The sequence below is a fragment of the Nerophis ophidion genome, linkage group LG02 (genome assembly GCF_033978795.1).
Source record: "Nerophis ophidion isolate RoL-2023_Sa linkage group LG02, RoL_Noph_v1.0, whole genome shotgun sequence".
NCBI lineage: Eukaryota > Metazoa > Chordata > Actinopteri > Syngnathiformes > Syngnathidae > Nerophis > Nerophis ophidion.
Genome location: NC_084612.1, coordinates 83,061,490 through 83,082,016, shown reverse-complemented (window position 1 = coordinate 83,082,016; position 20,527 = coordinate 83,061,490). Strand labels below are relative to the sequence as shown.

The 20,527-nt window shown below is 43.4% G+C and overlaps 1 protein-coding gene across 1 annotated transcript in view; it reads left to right on the top strand.

Moving 5' to 3' along the window:
• Window positions 1–20,527, top strand: part of LOC133546652 (A disintegrin and metalloproteinase with thrombospondin motifs 18-like) — a 197,534-nt gene that overhangs the window by 101,849 nt on the left and 75,158 nt on the right. Inside the window, exons 13-14 of the mRNA XM_061892447.1 lie at window positions 288–460; window positions 16,601–16,731. Coding sequence (XP_061748431.1) covers window positions 288–460; window positions 16,601–16,731 — 304 coding nt within the window. The remainder of the gene's footprint in view (window positions 1–287; window positions 461–16,600; window positions 16,732–20,527) is intronic.

Below are 20,527 nucleotides of genomic sequence, written 5' to 3'. Positions count from 1 at the left end.
GACTGGCTACAGAATCCATGCCCTCAGCCAGTTCTGTGGATCCTTTAGAATCCAACCTTAAGATATCTTCCTCACCTCTGTTTGTTCCACATGTTGGTTCAGTTTTCTATAGGTGTTGACAGATCAGACTCGTCAGGGAGTTGTTTTAAGGTGCCAATTTTTTTTTATTTTTATGAATTACTCATCACAATGAATGCCCTTGGGCTGTTGAGAGAAGCCACCAGGCCAAATGTTCACTTCTGAAACTCTCGCTAATCCTGGGCGGGTTTTCTCTTTTCTTTGATCAGGCCGCAGTACAACGGTAAATTCTGTCCGGGCTCCAACCGTCTCAACCAGCTGTGTAACACCCGGCCCTGCCCGCACAACACGGGGGACTTCCGGACCCAGCAGTGCGCCGAGTACAACAGCAAGCCCTTCAGGGGCTGGTACTACAAGTGGAGGCCGTACACCAAAGTAGAAGGTAAATATTCAAAGTTGACTTTGTCCTTGGATGCAAGGGAGTAGGTTTGATTTTGAGATTGGTGGGGACACAAAAGTTTTTTTACATTAGCGATCATAATTTCACGTCATGCAGATTTTATCGGACAGGGGTAGGGAACCTATGGACTCTAGAGCCAGATGTGGCTCTCTTGATGACCGCATCTGGCTCTCGGATAAATCTGATAAGTAATGAATAATTCCACTTGAAATGATAGTGTTAAGAATAACGTTCAAAATATGAAAACGCTCATGCATTTGAATTCGTCCATCCGTTTTCCTACAGCACCTATTCAAGAAGTTGCCTTAAGGGTAAGAAATGATTTATTATTGGTTAGTGTAGGGCTAGCCCTCTTGGGGGTTCTTCAACAAGGCCCAGGTGGGCCGTTTACACACCTGTCGCTGATTTCGAGACCGGTCCTGGCAACACCCCGCAGGCCACGCCCCCTCCTAAGTTAGCTTCAGAATAACAACGTTATTACAAAGAATAAGAGACCTATTATACTCTAGAAATGTTGGTCTGGATTAAAAATGCACACTTTTAGTTGTGTTCAGTGTGAAAAATATATTATATGGCTCTTGGGGACATCTCTACGCTGCTGATCCGCCTCCGCTTGAGATGGTTTCCTGTGGACGGGACTCTGGCTGCTGTCTTGGATCCGCTTTGAACTGAACTCTCGCGGCTGTGTTGGAGCCACTATGGATTGAACTTTCACAGTATCATGTTAGACCCGCTCGACATCCATTGCTTTCGGTCCCCTAGATGGGGGGGGTTGCCCACATCTGAGGTCCTCTCCAAGGTTTCCCATAGTCAGTATTGTCACTGGCGTCCCACTGGGTGTGAGTTTTCCTTGGCCTTTTGTGGGTTCTTCCGAGGATGTTGTAGTCGTAATGATTTGTGCAGTCCTTTGAGACATTTGTGATTTGGGGCTATATAAATAAACATTGATTGATTGATAATGAATAATTCCACTTGTAATGACAGTGTTAAAAATAACGTTCAAAATATGAAAATGCTCATGCATTTGAATTCGTCCATCCGTTTTTCTACAGCACCTATTCAAGAAGTTGCCTTAAGGGTAAGAAATTATTTATTATTGGTTAGTGTAGGGCTAGCCCTCTTGGGGGTTCTTCAACAAGGCCCAGCTGGGCCGTTTACACACCTGTCGCTGATTTCGAGACCGGTCCTGGCAACACCCCGCAGGCCACGCCCCCTCCTAAGTCAGCTTCAGAATAACAACGTTATTACAAAGAATAAGAGACCTATTATACTCTAGAAATGTTGGTCTTAATCAAAATTGCACACTTTTAGTTGTGTTCAGCGTGAACAATATATTATATAGCTCTTACGTAAATATCGGTTGGGGACATCCGCCTCCGCTTGGGATGGTTTCCTGTGGACGGGACTCTGGCTGCTTTGAACTGAACTCTCGCGGCTCTGTTGGAGCCACTATGGATTGAACTTTCACAGTATCATGTTAGACCCGCTCGACATCCATTGCTTTCGGTCCCCTAGAGGGGGGGGGGGGGGTTGCCCACATCTGAGGTCCTCTCCAAGGTTTCTCATAGTCAGCATTGTCACTGGCGTCCCACTGGGTGTGAGTTTTCCTTGGCCTTTTGTGGGTTCTTCCGAGGATGTTGCAGTCGTAATGATTTCTGCAGTCCTTTGAGACAATTGTGATTTGGGGCTATATAAATAAACATTGATTGATTGATTGATTGGTAATGAATAATTCCACTTGTAACGACAGTGTTGAAAATAACGTTCAAAATATGAAAACGCTCATGCATTTGAATTCGTCCATCCGTTTTTCTACAGCACCTATTCAAGAAGTTGCCTTAAGGGTAAGAAATTATTTATTATTGGTTAGTGTAGGGCTAGCCCTCTTGGGGGTTCTTCAACAAGGCCCAGGTGGGCCGTTTACACACCTGTCGCTGATTTCGAGACCGGTCCTGGCAACACCCCGCAGGCCACGCCCCCTCCTAAGTCAGCTTCAGAATAACAAGGTTATTACAAAGAATAAGAGACCTATTATACTCTAGAAATGTTGGTCTTAATTAAAAATGCACACTTTTAGTTGTGTTCAGCGTGAACAATATATTATACAGCTCTTACGTAAATATCGGTTGGGGACATCCGCCTCCGCTTGGGATGGTTTCCTGTGGACGGGACTCTGGCTGCTTTGAACTGAACTCTCGCGGCTGTGTTGGAGCCACTATGGATTGAACTTTCACAGTATCATGCTAGACCCGCTCGACATCCATTGCTTTCGGTCCCCTAGATGGGGGGGGGGGGGGGGTTGCCCACATCTGAGGTCCTCTCCAAGGTTTCTCATAGTCAGCATTGTCACTGGCGTCCCACTGGATGTGAGTTTTCCTTGCCCTTTTGTGGGTTCTTCCGAGGATGTTGTAGTCGTAATGATTTGTGCAGTCCTTTGAGACATTTGTGATTTGGGGCTATATAAATAAACATTGATTGATTGATTGATTGAATATTTGGCTTCTTGGCTCTCTCTGCAAAAAAAGGTTGCCGACCCCTGCAATAGCGGCTGGATATTGCTAGGGGTCCTGTCCCTAGCGTCCCTACCCAATTCTACGCCCTTGCTTGGAAATTTCAAGTCCTCTCTCAGCTACTTGCCTGTAATTGGAACATTCCGGCCAAAGATTTTCAATCTTTTAAGAGCTTTCGTAAGACACCACGTAATTTGTTGTATTCCGACGCTCAGAACAAGAGCGGGGAGCGTCTGATTGGCCGGCTCCCAAACACACAAAGCAGCGCTTTCGGCCGGCCGGCGAGCTTTGTCTCGTCTTAATTCGGCTTGATCTTCTGTATTCCGCGCCGTGCCGTCCCAGCCCCAATCTCTTTAATGGGCTTTTTTTTCCCTGCCATGCCGAGCTCTATTTACTGCCGGCTTGTCTGGGGCCAAAGAAGCTGGAGGAAACTATCACTGTGTGTGATATGCATGGCAGGCATGCAGCCACTTGCACCCCCTCTGCACAGTGGGGAGGGATTTGAAAAAGGAAGCCTCCTGGCCCTGAGCGAGTGCAGAGAAAGGGAGGGTAGTGAAGGACAGCGGTGTGTTTGGCCGCCGTCCCAGGACTCTTTAGACTCTTGATGAATGGGAGGTTATGTTTGGAGGAACCTATTCTAAAGTGCCTTCGGGACCTCGGGCCAAGTCACCTTTGTTGTCGTTCATTTCAACCGCGGGCAGCTGCTCAGACTCGAATTTTCAAGCAGACAATAAATCCCCCAGAGAAGACTTCGTTGTCCGTGCCTGTCTTCCGAGTCCAGGTTTAACCCCAACAACCACCTTTGCTTAGTCAGTCAGTCTGGTTTTGGCAGAACGACCCGGAAGGTAGGCGCAAGTACCAGACTCGATATGACAATATTCCTGGTAACTACTGGGGTTGGGGCAGTTCTTGAGGTTTCGGGACCTCAGGACAAGTCACCTTTGTTGTCGTTTATTTCAACCGCGGGCAGCTGCTCAGACTCGAATTTTCAAGCAGACAATACATCGTTGTCCGTGCCTGTCTTCTGAGTCCAGGTTTAACCCCAACAACCACCTTTGCTCAGTCAGTCAGTCTGGTTTTGGCAGAACGACCCGAAAGGTAGGCGCAAGTTCGAGACTCAATATGACAATATTCCTGGTAACTACTGGGGTTGGGGCAGTTCTTGAGGTTTCGGGACCTCGGGCCAAGTCACCTTTGTTGTCGTGCATTTCAACCGCGGGCAGCTGCTCAGACTTGAATTTTGAAGCAGACAATAAATACCCCAGAGAAGACTTTGTTGTCAGTGCCTGTCATCTGAGTCCAGGTTCAACCCCAACAACCACCTTTGCTCAGTCAGTCAGTCTGGTTTTGGCAGAACGACTGAAGAGATTTGTCGTTTGTGAAGCTAGGCGCAAGTACCAGACTCGATATGACAATATTCCTGGTAACTACTGGGGTTGGGGCAGTTCTTGAGGTTTCGGGACCTCAGGACAAGTCAACTTTGTTGTCGTTCATTTCAACCGCGGGCAGCTGCTCAGACTCGAATTTTCAAGCAGACAATAAATCGTTGTCCGTGCCTGTCTTCTGAGTCCAGGTTTAACCCCAACAACCACCTTTGCTCAGTCAGTCAGTCTGGTTTTGGCAGAACGACCCGAAAGGTAGGCGCAAGTTCGAGACTCAATATGACAATATTCCTGGTAACTACTGGGGTTGGGGCAGTTCTTGAGGTTTCGGGACCTCGGGCCAAGTCACCTTTGTTGTCGTTCATTTCAACCGCGGGCAGCTGCTCAGACTCGAATTTTGAAGCAGACAATAAATCCCCAGAGAAGACTTTGTTGTCAGTGCCTGTCTTCCGAGTCCAAGTTTAACCCCAACAACCACCTTTGCATAGTCAGTCAGTCTGGTTTTGGCAGAACGACCCGGAGATTTGTCGTTTGTGAAGGTAGGCGCAAGTACCAGCCTCGATATGACAATATTCCTGGTAACTACTGGGGTTGGTGCAGTTCTTGAGGTTTCGGGACCTCGGGCCAAGTCACCTTTGTTGTCGTTCATTTCAACCTCGGGCAGCTGCTCAGACTCGAATTTTGAAACAGACAATAAAGCCCCAGAGAAGACTTCGTTGTCAGTGCCTGTCTTCTGAGTCCAGGTTTAACCCCAACAACCACCTTTGCTCAGTCAGTCAGTCTGTTTTTGGCAGAACGACCCGGGAGATTTGTCGTTTGTGAAGGTAGGCGCAAGTACCAGACTCGATATGACAATATTCCTGGTAACTACTGGGGTTGAGGCAGTTCTTGAGGTTTCGGGACCTCGGGCCAAGTCACCTTTGTTGTCGTTCATTTCAACCGCGGGCAGCTGCTCAGACTCGAATTTTCAAGCAGACAATAAATCCCCCAGAGAAGACTTCGTTGTCAGTGCCTGTCTTCTGAGTCCAGGTTTAACCCCAACAACCAGTTTTGCTTAGTCAGTCAGTCTGGTTTTGGCAGAACGACCCGGGAGATTTGTCGTTTGTGAAGGTAGGCGCAAGTACCAGCCTCGATATGACAATATTCCTGGTAACTACTGGGGTTGGTGCAGTTCTTGAGGTTTCGGGACCTCGGGCCAAGTCACCTTTGTTGTCGTTCATTTCAACCTCGGGCAGCTGCTCAGACTCGAATTTTGAAACACACAATAAAGCCCCAGAGAAGACTTCGTTGTCAGTGCCTGTCTTCTGAGTCCAGGTTTAACCCCAACAACCACCTTTGCTCAGTCAGTCAGTCTGGTTTTGGCGGAACGACCCGGGAGATGTGTCGTTTGTGAAGGTAGGCGCGAGTACCAGACTCGATATGACAATATTCCTGGTAACTACTGGGGTTGGGGCAGTTCTTGAGGTTTCGGGACCCCGGCTCAAGTCACCTTTGTTGTCGTTCATTTCAACCGCGGGCAGCGGCTCAGACTCGAATTTTCAAGCAGACAATAAATCCCCAGAGAAGACTTCATTGTCAGTGCCTGTCTTCTGAGTCCAGGTTTAACCCCAACAACCACCTTTGCTCAGTCAGTCAGTCTGGTTTTGGCAGAACGACCCGGAAGGTAGGCGCAATAACCAGACTCGATATGACAATATTCCTGGTAACTAAAGGGGTTGCGGCAGTTCTTGAGGTTTCGGGAGCTCGGGCCAAGTCACCTTTGTTGTCGTTCATTTCAACCGCGGGCAGCTGCTCAGACTCGAATTTTCAAGCAGACAATAAATCCCCAGAGAAGACTTTGTTGTCAGTGCCTGTCTTCTGAGTCCAGGTTTAACCCCAACAACCACCTTTGCTCAGTCAGTCAGTCTGGTTTTGGCAGAACGACCCGGGAGATTTGTCGTTTGTGAAGGTAGGCGCAAATACCAGACTCGATATGACAATATTCCTGGTAACTACTGGGGTTGGGCCAGATCTTGAGGTTTCGGAAACTCGGGGCAAGTCACCTTTGTTGTCGTTCATTTCAACCGCGGGCAGCTGCTCAGACTCGAATTTTCAAGCAGACAATAAATCCCCAGAGAAGACTTTGTTGTCAGTGCCTGTCTTCCGAGTCCAGGTTTAACCCCAATAACCACCATTGCTTAGTCAGTCAGTCTGGTTTTGGCAGAACGACCCGGAAGGTAGGCGCAAGTACCAGACTCAATATGACAATATTCCTGGTAACTAAAGGGGTTGCGGCAGTTCTTGAGGTTTCGGGAGCTCGGGCCAAGTCACCTTTGTTGTCGTTCATTTCAACCGCGGGCAGCTGCTCAGACTCGAATTTTCAAGCAGACAATAAATCCCCAGAGAAGACTTTGTTGTCAGTGCCTGTCTTCTGAGTCCAGGTTTAACCCCAACAACCACCTTTGCTCAGTCAGTCAGTCTGTTTTTGGCAGAACGACCCGGGAGATGTGTCGTTTGTGAAGGTAGGCGCAAATACCAGACTCGATATGACAATATTCCTGGTAACTACTGGGGTTGGGCCAGATCTTGAGGTTTCGGAAACTCGGGGCAAGTCACCTTTGTTGTCGTTCATTTCAACCGCGGGCAGCTGCTCAGACTCGAATTTTCAAGCAGACAATAAATCCCCAGAGAAGACTTTGTTGTCAGTGCCTGTCTTCCGAGTCCAGGTTTAACCCCAATAACCACCATTGCTTAGTCAGTCAGTCTGGTTTTGGCAGAACGACCCGGAAGGTAGGCGCAAGTACCAGACTCAATATGACAATATTCCTGGTAACTAAAGGGGTTGCGGCAGTTCTTGAGGTTTCGGGAGCTCGGGCCAAGTCACCTTTGTTGTCGTTCATTTCAACCGTGGGCAGCTGCTCAGACTCGAATTTTCAAGCAGACAATAAATCCCCCAGAGAAGACTTCGTTGTCAGTGTCTGTCTTCTGAATCCAGGTTTAACCTCAACAACCACCTTTGCTCAGTCAGTCAGTCTGGTTTTGGCAGAACGACCCGGAAGGTAGGCGCAAGTTCGAGACTCAATATGACAATATTCCTGGTAACTAAAGGGGTTGCGGCAGTTCTTGAGGTTTCGGGAGCTCGGGCCAAGTCACCTTTGTTGTCGTTCATTTCAACCGCGGGCAGCTGCTCAGACTCGAATTTTCAAGCAGACAATAAATCCCCAGAGAAGACTTCGTTGTCAGTGCCTGTCTTCCGAGTCCAGGTTTAACCCCAACAACCACCTTTGCTCAGTCAGTCAGTCTGGTTTCGGCAGAACGACCCGGAAGGTAGGAGCAAGTTCGAGACTCAATAAGACAATATTCCTGGTAACTACTGGGGTTGCGGCAGTTCTTGAGGTTTCGGGACCTCGGGCCAAGTCACCTTTGTTGTCGTTCATTTCAACCGCGGTCAGCTGCTTAGACTCGAATTTTCAAGCAGACAATAAATCCCCCAGAGAAGACTTCGTTGTCAGTGCCTGTCTTCTGAGTCCAGGTTTAACCCCAACAACCACCTTTGCTTAGTCAGTCTGTCTGGTTTTGGCAGAACGACCCGGGAGATTTGTCGTTTGTGAAGGTAGGCGCAAGTACCAGACTCGATATGACAATATTCCTGGTAACTACAGGGGTTGGGGCAGTTCTTGAGGTTTCGGGACCTCGGGCCAAGTCACCTTTGTTGTCGTTCATTTCAACCGCGGGCAGCTGCTCAGACTCGAATTTTCAAGCAGACAATAAAACCCCCAGAAAAGACTTCGTTGTCAGTGCCTGTCTTCTGAGTCCAGGTTTAACCCCAACAACCACCTTTGCTCAGTCAGTCAGTCTGGTTTTGGCAGAACGACCCGGAAGGTAGGCGCAAGTACCAGACTCAATATGACAATATTCCTGGTAACTACAGGGGTTGCGGCAGTTCTTGAGGTTTCGGTAGCTCGGGCCAAGTCACCTTTGTTGTCGTTCATTTCAACCGTGGGCAGCTGCTCAGACTCGAATTCTGAAGCAGACAATAAATCCCCAGAGAAGACTTTGTTGTCAGTGCCTGTCTTCTGAGTCCAGGTTTAACCCCAACAACCACCTTTGCTCAGTCAGTCAGTCTGTTTTTGGCAGAACGACCCGGGAGATTTGTCGTTTGTGAAGGTAGGCGCAAGTACCAGACTCAATATGACAATATTCCTGGTAACTACAGGGGTTGGGGCAGTTCTTGAGGTTTCGGGACCTCGGGCCAAGTCACCTTTGTTGTCGTTCATTTCAACCGCGGGCAGCTGCTCAGACTCGAATTTTCAAGCAGACAATAAATCCCCAGAGAAGACTTTGTTGTCAGTGCCTGTCTTCTGAGTCCAGGTTTAACCCCAACAACCACCTTTGCTTACTCAGTCAGTCTGGTTTTGGCAGAATGACCCGGAAGGTAGGCGCAAGTACCAGCCTCGATATGACAATATTCCTGGTAACTACTGGGGTTGGGGCAGTTCTTGAGGTTTCGGGACCTCGGGCCAAGTCACCTTTGTTGTCGTTCATTTCAACCTCGGGCAGCTGCTCAGACTCGAATTTTGAAACAGACAATAAAGCCCCAGAGAAGACTTCGTTGTCAGTGCCTGTCTTCTGAGTCCAGGTTTAACCCCAACAACCACCTTTGCTCAGTCAGTCAGTCTGGTTTTGGCGGAACGACCCGGGAGATGTGTCGTTTGTGAAGGTAGGCGCAAGTACCAGACTCGATATGACAATATTCCTGGTAACTACTGGGGTTGCAGCAGTTCTTGAGGTTTCGGGAGCTCGGGCCAAGTCACCTTTGTTGTCGTTCATTTCAACCGTGGGCAGCTGCTCAGACTCGAATTTTGAAGCAGACAATAAAGCCCCAGAGAAGACTTCGTTGTCAGTGCCTGTCTTCTGAGTCCAGGTTTAACCCCAACAACCACCTTTGCTCAGTCAGTCAGTCTGGTTTTGGCAGAACGACCCGGGAGATTTGTCGTTTGTGAAGTTAGGCGCAAGTACCAGACTCGATATGACAATATTCCTGGTAACTCCTGGGGTTGGGGCAGTTCTTGAGGTTTCGGGACCTCGGGCGAAGTCACCTTTGTTGTCGTTCATTTCAACCGCGGGCAGCTGCTCAGACTCGAATTTTGAAGCAGACAATAAATCCCCAGAGAAGACTTCGTTGTCAGTGCCTGTCTTCTGAGTCCAGGTTTAACCCCAACAACCACCTTTGCTCAGTCAGTCAGTCTGGTTTTGGCAGAACGACCCGAAAGGTAGGCGCAAGTTCGAGACTCAATATGACAATATTCCTGGTAACTACTGGGGTTGGGGCAGTTCTTGAGGTTTCGGGACCTTTGGCCAAGTCACCTTCGTTGTCGTTCATTTCAACCGCGGGCAGCTGCTCAGACTCGAATTTTGAAACAGACAATAAATCCCCAGAGAAGACTTCATTGTCAGTGCCTAACTTCTGAGTCCAGGTTTAACCCCAACAACCACCTTTGCTCAGTCAGTCAGTCTGTTTTTGGCAGAACGACCCGGGAGATTTGTCGTTTGTGAAGGTAGGCGCAAGTACCAGCCTCGATATGACAATATTCCTGGTAACTACTGGGGTTGGTGCAGTTCTTGAGGTTTCGGGACCTCGGGCCAAGTCACCTTTGTTGTCGTTCATTTCAACCGTGGGCAGCTGCTCAGACTCGAATTTTCAAGCAGACAATAAATCCCCAGAGAAGACTTTGTTGTCAGTGCCTGTCTTCTGAGTCCAGGTTTAACCCCAACAACCACCTTTGCTCAGTCAGTCAGGTTTTGGCAGAACGACCCGGGAGATTTGTCGTTTGTGAAGGTAGGCGCAAGTACCAGACTCGATATGATAATATTCCTGGTAACTACTGGGGTTGGTGCAGTTTTTGAGGTTTTCCACTGGTTCAAAACAAGTACTTCGAGACGGGGACCGATTGGGAGCCTGTTACCGGGAAGAGACCTCCTAGATTATTATATTCTACGGCTTTTGAAAAAACGAGAGGCGACAAGAACCGAGGATTATGAATTAACTGCACAAAAAAGGAGTAAGTTTATCCAATAGTTTAAAGTCCGAAGCGTTTTGCTCAAAACCGGAACTTCACGCTTGCGCGAAGACCGCGTCACTTCCTTTTTTCAAGCTTACGACGGAGCTTCTGCGATGCCACATATTTAAATGTTTATCCATGTTTTGTCCAAAAAAAAAATAGCTTACCTCGGAGTAAAAGAGAACAATGATACTAAAATACCGTATTTCCTTGAATTTCCGCCGGGGCGCTAATTAATTTAAAACCTCTTCTCACTCCGGCGCTTACCAAAAAGCATGCGGTAAATTTAGGCCTGCGCTTATAAATTTGAGTGTGATGTAAGGATACCATCATGAAAAGCACATTTAATAAAATGGTCTTACCTTTACTTATAAATAAAGCCCATACGCAGCTCCTTCTGATCAAAAGCATCGATAACTTGTTCATAGAAGTCTTCCTTATCTTTCTTCAGTTTTAAAAGTCTCTATGTCTCGATGGAGATCTTCCTTTATTACCTCCTGCTTTGATTGAAAGTCCAGTTTAGAAAACGGTTTTATTTTAGATATGTAATCCTCCATGTTAAAAGTGCAAACGAGAGGAAAAAATAAACGATCGCTGCTTGTTGTCACTTCTTCTGCAGCCGAGTAGTCGCAAGAAGGATCACTAGCGCCCTCTACCACCAGAAGGCGGGAGTCATTTAATGGATCATATATTTGACACACGCAGCTACGGTATATTAATAAAACATAGCTGCTTACTGTTCTTTTTAGCATATTCAATAGCTTGGACCTTAAATCCTACTGAATAGCCCTTAGTCTTCTTCCCTTTATCCGATTTCAAATGATTGAAATCAGCCTCCTCCATTTTGAAAATGATGACAGGTGAAGTCTCACTCGTGACGTGACGAGTTTGACCCTGTGGAAATTCTAGGCATATGCTAATTATTTTGCGAAACGAGTTTGACCTGGCGTTAATCCTGAGCCGGCGGTAATGTTAAGCATGCGCTAATTATTTTGCGAAGTAATTCAAGGAAATACGGTATACAATATACAAAAAGACATAAAATGGCCAATTTTTAACCACTTTCACTCCTCTGCCATTTCAATGAACGACACACTACTGACACCGGTCGGGTATTTTATTTTTAGTGAAGTGAATTATATTTATATAGCGCTTTTTCTCTAGTGACTCAAAGAGCTTTACATAGTGAAACCCATTATCTAAGTTACATTTAAACCAGTGTGAGACAGGAAGTGATGTAGCCTTTGCACATGTGTGGACCCTTTAGGTCAGGGGTGTACAAACTTTTTAACTGGGGGGGTGGATTGGACTAAAAAAGTTAGGTCGAAAACTGACTACATGCAAAGTAACTATATGTTTATATACATATATATATATATATACATATATATATATATATATGTATGTATGTATGTATGTATATATACATACATATATATATATATATATATATATATATATATGTATGTATGTATGTGTATATATGTATGTATGTATGTATATACAGTATATATATGTATATATATATATATATATATATATATATATATATATATATATATATATATATATATATTCGTGTGTGTTTGTGTACATATAATAATAACATAATGGATATATAGTTAATAATTGATATAATATAATTATAGTAATATCATATAAAGTATATATAAATAATAGTATGTAAAAGTTGGACTCCTACCATGTTTACTTCTGTGATGACCTCTTCAACGCTTTGTAATCAGTCAGAAATATCAAGCAGCTAAAAGTCAAACATGGACAATGTGGACCTAGTTTTTGGCATTTTTCCCATCATGCCTTGCAACGGATTTAAATGGGTGTAATTTTGAATTTTATGGTGCTTGGACTTTTTTTTTATTATAACAGGTTTTGTTATGTGTGACAAAGTGTGTTGACTTCGTGCCGGTTGAACCTTTTTTTTTTTTTTGCACCATGACTAGGAAAGGTTGTTTCGATTGGGTTGTACAAATAAATGCTGTGTTTGGTATTCTTCTTCCTCCAAACATGACCAGTTGAGTTCATACCAAAAAGTTCTATTTTGGTTTCATCTGACCACATGACATTCTCCCAATCCTCTGCTGTATCATCCATGTATCCATTTTGCTATAAACTCAACTGGTGGTGTTTGGAGGAAGAAGAATACTGAGTTGCATCCCAAGAACACCATACCTACTGTGAAGCATGGGGGTGGAAACATCATGCTTTGGAGATGTTTTTTTTGCTAAGGGGACAGGACGATTGATCCGTGTTAAGGAAAGAATGAACGGGGCCATGTATCGTGAGATTTTGATCCAAAACCTTTGAATGGTTGACCAAATACTTATTTTCCACCATAATTTACACATAAATTCTTAAAAATTCCTACAATGTGAATTCCTGGATTATTTTTTCACACTCTGTCTCTCACAGTTGAAGTGTACCTATGATGAACATTACAGACCTCTGTCATCATTTTAAGTGGGAAAACTTGCACAATCGCTGGCTGACTAAATACTTTCTAGCCCCACTGTATAAACCAGGGGTCGGGTACATTTTTGGTTGAGAGAGCCATTAAGCCAAATATTTCAAAACGCATTTCCGTGAGAGCCGTATAATATTTTTTAAACACTGAATACAACTAAATGCGTGCATTTTTAAGTAAGACCTGATCATGTTCTGTTTAGTTATGTTCTGTTTGGTTTTTGACTCCATTAGCTCCTGTTTTTGCGCACCCTGGTTTGTTTTTGTTTCCATGACTCCACCAATCAGTTCACCTGTTTTCACGACTCACACACCTGATTTACTTGCACTCACGTACCTGTTGTCAATCACCACGTCACCATTGAAGCCTGCAGTTGCCAGGCAGTCAGCCTAGCGACATCACCTTCTACTCACCCTCTGTCACCTCCTACACACCTACGTTATCCATGCCGACGATCCGTGCTCTTTCTAGGGTCCAAGTATGTTTTTCATGCCATAGTTTATAAGTTTTATTTTATGTTCATAGTTCTCCCATTGTGCGAGTTTTAGTTTTCATAGCCAACTTTTTAACCTCCACTGAGAGCGCCTTTTGTTTATACCCTTTGTTTTTGTAATATTTTCGAGGTTAAGATTAAAGATGTCGTTACTTTCACGCCATGTCCGTTCCAATCGCTTTGCACCACGGGGAAAAACAACCAAACCGTAGTCCAGGTCTTGACAAGACCAACATTTTTAGAGTATAATAAGTCTCTTATTCTTTTTAACCCTTGTATTATGTTGAAAAAAATTACATTGATTATGTTGCGGGTCGTTTTGACCCGTACTGTGTAAATGCACTCAAAACAGTCAAGAAAACAGGTTAAACCAATAACAATTTTATTTTAGGTTATATAAACATTTTGAAAAGTGACATACATTACATTTTTTTATTCCAATTGTATTATGTTAAGGGTCAATTTGACCCATTTCAGTTTTTGTGTTGATCAAAGTACTGGTTATCCTGTCTTTTTCTGGCTGAAATCTGGTGACTTTTCCTCATCTAGGGTCTTGAACTGCTGTGTAAAATCTGGACCCTTTGTTGTGTAGTGGAATGTTTGTGCAGAGTTTGTATAAAAAGATGATGTTGCGAGTCATTTTGACCCAGGCGCTTTAATGTGGGTAAATAGCTGTTCAGGTCCAAAAATAAACGTGTCTCCTTGATGTACTTTTTACTTTGATGTACAATTGTTTGTAATTGGATTGTCTCTGAGACCCAGAGCCAGGTGTGTGAAGAGAGGGAACTTTCTCACACTTGTCCTTGTCTCCCCAGATGTCATCCTTCTGGAGCTCATTTTTGGTGAGTTTGTCAAAGAGATGACATGAGAACAGTGACAAGGACAAGTGTGACAAAGTTCCCTCTCTGGGTCTCAGAAGCAATCACAATACAAATAACTGTACATCAAAGTAAAAAGTACATCAAAGAGACTTGTTTATTTTGGCTATAAACCCACATTAAAGTATCTGGGTCAAAATGACCCGCAACACCATATTTGTATACTAAATGTGTAAAAGTATAACAACTACTAAATGTGTAAAAGTACTACAACTTCTAAATGTGTAAAAATACTAGAACTACGACTAAATGTGTCAAATTGCTAAAACTACTAAATGTGTAAAAGTACTACAACTTATAAATGTGTCAAATTACTACTACTACTAAATGTGTAAAAGTAATACAACGACAACTGAATGTGTAAAAGTACAACTTCTAATGAATGTGTGAAAGTACTACTACTACTATTAAATGTGTAAACCTACTAGAACTACTACTAAATGTGTACAAGTAAAACAACTACTAAATGTGTAAAAGTATTACAACTACTAAATGTGTAAAAGTATTACAACTACTAAATGTGTAAAAGTACTACTACCACTAAATGTGTAAAAGTACTACTACCACTAAATGTGTTAAAGTATTGCAACGGCAACTAAATGTGTAAAAGTACTACGACAACTGAATGTGTAAAAGTACAACTACTAATAAATGTGTAAAAGTACTACTACTACTATTAAATGTGTAAACGTACTAGAACTACTACTAAATGTGTACAAGTAAAACAACTACTAAATGTGTAAAAGTACTACTACCACTAAATGCGTAAAGGTACTACTACCACTAAATGTGTTAAAGTATTGCAACGACAACTAAATGTGTAAAAGTACTACAACTACTATTAAATGGGTAAACGTACTACAACTATTTAATGTGTAAAAGTACTACAACTACTAATTGTGTAAAAGTATAATTACTACTAAATGTGTACAAGTGCTACAACTACTAAATGTGTAAAAATACTATTACTACTAGATGTGTAAAATGATGACTATAATGTTCTTAGAATCTTGAGATAATGCGAAAAAGCAATAAACATTTTTTCAAACATAACTTCTAAACAACACATGCAAAATGGCTAATAACCATCCATCCATCCATCGATTTTCTACCGCTTATTCCCTTTTGGGGGCGTGGGGGGCGCTGGCGCCTATCTCAGCTACAATCGGGCGGAAGGCGGGGTACACCCTGGACCAGTCGCCACCTCATCGCAGGGTCAACACAAATAACGCCTGAAATAATGCATCTTTGGGAGTTTTACTCGAAACATATGCTTTTTTTTAAATGTTACAAATGCAAAATGTATTTTTTTGACTCAATATGACTATAATGTTCTTTGAATCCTGAGATAATGCAAACTCTGCAAGACATTCCGCTACACAACAAAGTGTCCAGATTTTTACACACCAGTTCATGAGGAAAAGTCGCCAAATTTCAGCAAGAAAAAGAAAGGATGACCAGTACTTTGATCAACACAAAAACTGAAATGGGTCAAATTGACCCTTAACATAATAATCGTTATTTTTAATTGCACCAATAATAAATATATTACTTCTTACCATTGGACAGGTGCGATAGAAAACGGATGGTTGAATTAAAAAGTTTTATGACTTGAACGTACTACAACTATTTAATGTGTAAAAGTACTACAACTACTATTAAATGGGTTAACGTACTACAACGATTTAATGTGTAAAAGTACTACAACTACTAATTGTGTAAAAGTATAATTACTACTAAATGTGTACAAGTGCTACAACTACTAAATGTGTAAAAATACTATTACTACTAGATGTGTAAAATTATGACTATAATGTTCTTTGAATCCTGAGATAATGCAAACTCTGCAAGACATTCCGCTACACAACAAAGTGTCCAGATTTTTACACACCAGTTCATGAGGAAAAGTCGCCAAATTTCAGCAAGAAAAAGAAAGGATGACCAGTACTTTGATCAACACAAAAACGGAAATGGGTCAAATTGACCCTCAACATAATAATCGTTATTTTTAATCGAACCAATAATAAATATATTACTTTTTACCATTGGACAGGTGCGATGGAAAACGGATGGTTGAATTAAAAAGTTGTATGACTTGAACGTTATTTTTAACACTGTGCTTACCATCGTTATTATCCATTACTTATCGTGTTAAGCAACGTCAGCTAAGTTTTATCCGAGACTGCATCTGGCTCTAGACCCATAGGTTCCCTACCCCTGGTGTAAACTCTCAGACCTCGTGGTCGGTGGTAGTGGGTTTCAAACGTTGTTTTGTTTATTTCAAACCGGGAAGTGGCCATTGATCTAAAAGTGAACGTTTCCGGATGCTTCCGCAGACGAAGACGTCTGCAAGCTGTACTGCAGCGCCGTGGACTTCGACTTCTTCTTCGCCATGTCCGGCAAGGTCAAAGACGGCACCTCCTGCTCCGACCACAAAGGCGACGTCTGCATCGACGGGGTTTGCGAGGTATTTTCACTCTCTTCTACTTGCCGTCCCGTCGAATGGAACTCCAATGCCGGGTCCGCAGCGGGAAAGTCAGGTGGCCTCGGCTGCGGGCAAAAGGACCGCAAGTGTCGCCTTTCAGCGGCTGTCAAGAGCGCGTTTCTAAACGATAATTTCAAAACTCTGACCGTGGTCTTTCCTCCGTCTTGCGGTCCGACCTAAACCGAGGCGTCGACACTTACTTTGTCAAGTTTGGGGGGGGACGCGGAGCAGAAAACTTTGGGCCGCTCACTGAATCCCAAGGAGTCGCCACAGTGTTGCTGTTGGCGGCCCGCCAGACCCGGGCTTGAATTGACACGGACGTGAACCGGTGTCAGCAATTATGGTGCTTGTGGCGCACGGTACATAGTCCTGCACATGCAGTGGTCCAGGACCGGACTGGATGTGGCGACACATAATACGCCGCTTTAGATAACCCTTTCACTTTATCATCCGCGAAGAGCAGATGTGTCCCGGCTTCTCCCAGTCCAACATAAATAAGCTAAGCTTTATTCAGGTTCTGCCTAAGGTCTGGTTATACCCAAATATAAACGCAACACTTCTGTTTTTGCTCCCGTTTTCGCATGAGTTGAACTCGAAGATGTAGAACTTGGACAAGACCTGGTCCCACGGATGAAGTGCTGGCTGTCCACTATGGACTGGACTCTCGCTATTATGTTAGATCCGCTATGGACTGGACTCTCACAATATTATGCTAGATCCACTGAGAACTGGACTCTCACTATTATGTTAGATCCACTATGGACTGGACTCTCACGATATTATGCTAGATCCACCATGGACTGGACTCTCACTATTATGTTAGATCCACTATGGACTGGACTCTCGCTATTATGTTACGTCAACTATGGACTGGACTCTCACTATTATGTTGGATCCACTATGGACTGGACTCTCACTATTATGTTAGATCCACTCTGGACTGGACTCTCGCTATTATGTTAGATCCACTATGGACTGGACTCTCACTATTATGATAGATCCAGTATGGACTGGACTTTCGCACTATTATGTTAGATCATCTATGAACTGGACTATCACTATTATGTTAGATCCACTATAGACTGCACTTTCACTATTATGTTGAATCCACTATGGACTGGACTCTCACTATTATGTTAGATCCACTCTGGACTGGACTCTCGCTATTATGTTAGATCCACTATGGACTGGACTCTCACTATTATGTTAGATCCACCATGGACTGGACTCTTACTATTATGTTAGATCCACTATGGACTGGACTCTCACTATTATGTTGGATCCACTATGGACTGGACTCTCGCTATTATGTTAGATCCACTATGGACTGGACTCTCACTATTATGTTAGATCCACCATGGACTGGACTCTTACTATTATGTTAGATCCACTATGGACTGGACTCTCGCTATTATGTTGGATCCACTGTGGACTGGACTCTCACAATATTATGCTAGATCCACTCGACGTCCTTTGCACTAGTAGCCCTAGGTTAAGGGGGTCCTCACATCTGTGGTCCTCTCCAAGGTTCCTCATTGTCCCATTGGGTTGAGTTTTTCCTTGCCCTGATGTGGGATCTGAACCGAGGATGTTGTTGTGGCTTGTGCAGCCCTTTGATACATTTGTTATTTAGGGCTATATAAATAAACATTGATTGATTGATATTCCTCTCAAGTATCGGTCACAAATCTGTCTAGAACTGTGTAAGTGAATGTTGGTCCACTCCTTTTCAACGGCTGGATACTGGCAGGAAGTGGAACACGTCGATCCACAGCATCCCAGACATGCTCAATGGCTGACTTGTCCGCCCAGTATGCCGGTTGGATGTACTGCCAAATTCTCTGAGACGGCTTATGGTAGAAAAATGAACATTCAATTTAAAAAATAATGTTAACGAGGTTTTAATTAAGTTTTCAAATCAGATTAATCACATGATTACTTGCTGGCGTAACTGAAATTTGTTTAATGAAATACCCCAATATTTGCACAAAAATTTGATTTTATTGTCAGAATGTTATCCTGAAACGTTTTTTAAGGTTTTACTTGAATGCTCTTAATTTTTTTGCAAAAAAATGTAGTTATTTTTTATCTAAAGTTCTTACAGGATGTGTTTTAGAGTAAACTAGTCCGGAATCTCCTCGTTCATTGCCCATTCAAGTCGGGTACGGCGACAGACTCCAGTCATATTGAGAACCTCGATGAGGATGATGACTATTCAGATGAGCTTTCATTGAGACGATTTCTCACAGTTTATGCAGAAATTGTTGCAGCAGCTGTCCGGGTGGCTGGTTGTGGAGGTCTTGGGCGAGTGTGGTTGCACATGGTCTGTGTTTGTGAGGCCGGTTGGATGTACTGCCAAATTGTCTGAGACGGTTCATGGTAAAGAAATGAACATTAAATTCGCGGGCAGCAGCTCGGGTGGAAATTCCTGCAGTCAACTAGGTCTTAATTCATTTTTTAAATCAGATTAATCACATGATTACTCGCTTGCGTGATTAAAATTTGCTTAAGAAAATACCCCAATATTTGCACAAAAATGCAATTTTACTGTCAGAATGTAATTTAGGAAGGTTTTTTCAGGTTTCACTTGAATGCATGTCATTTATTTGCACAAAAAACTTGGTTAGTTTTATCTAAAGTTCTTTCAGGATGTGTGTTGGAGTAAAATAGTCGGATTCTACTCGCACATTGCCCACTCAAGTCCGATACGACGACGGACTCTAGTCATATTGAGACCTTGATGAGGTTGACGAGTATTCAGATGAGCTTTCCCTGAGACGGGTTCTCGCAGTTTGTGCAGAAATTATTTGGATGTACAAACCAATTGTTGCAGCAGCTGTTTGGGTGGCTGGATGTGGAGGTCTTGGGCTGGTGTGGTTACACACGGTCTGCGTTTGTGAGGCCGGTTGGATGTACTGCCAAATTCTCTGAGACGGCTTTTGGGACATAAATGAACATTCAATTCGCGGGCAGCAGCTCGGGTGGAAATTCCTGCAATCAACTAGGTCTTAATTAATTTTTTAAATCAGATTAATCACATGATTACTCGCTTGCGTGATTAAAATTTGCTTAAGAAAATACCCCAATATTTGCACAAAAATGCAATTTTACTTTCAGAATGTAATTTAGGAAAGTTTTTTTCAGGTTTCACTTGAATGCATGTCATTTATTTGCACAAAAAACTTGGTTAGTTTTATCTAAAGTTCTTTCAGGATGTGTGTTGGAGTAAAATAGTCGGATTCTACTCGCACATTGCCCACTCAAGTCCGATACGACGACGGACTCTAGTCATATTGAGACCTTGATGAGGTTGACGAGTATTCAGATGAGCTTTCCCTGAGACGGTTTTTCACAGTTTGCGCAGAAATTATTTGGATGTACAAACCAATTGTTGCAGCAGCTGTCTGGGTGGCTGGATGTGGGATCTTGGGCTGGTTTGGTTACACATGGTCTGCGATTGCGAGGCAGGTTGGATGTACTGCCAAATTGTCTGAGACAGCTCATGGTAGAGAAATGAACATTCAATTCGCGGGCAGCAGCTCGGGTGGAAATTCCTGCAGTCAACTAGGTCTTAATTAATTTTTTAAATCAGATTAATCACATGATTACTAGCTTGCGTGATTGAAATTTAATTAAGAAAATACCCCAATATTTGCAAAAAAATGCAATTTTACTGTCAGAATGTCATTTAGGAACGTTTTTTCAGGTTTCGCTTGAATGCATGTCATTTATTTGCCCCAAAAACTTGGTTAGTTTTATCTAAAGTTCTTTCAGGATG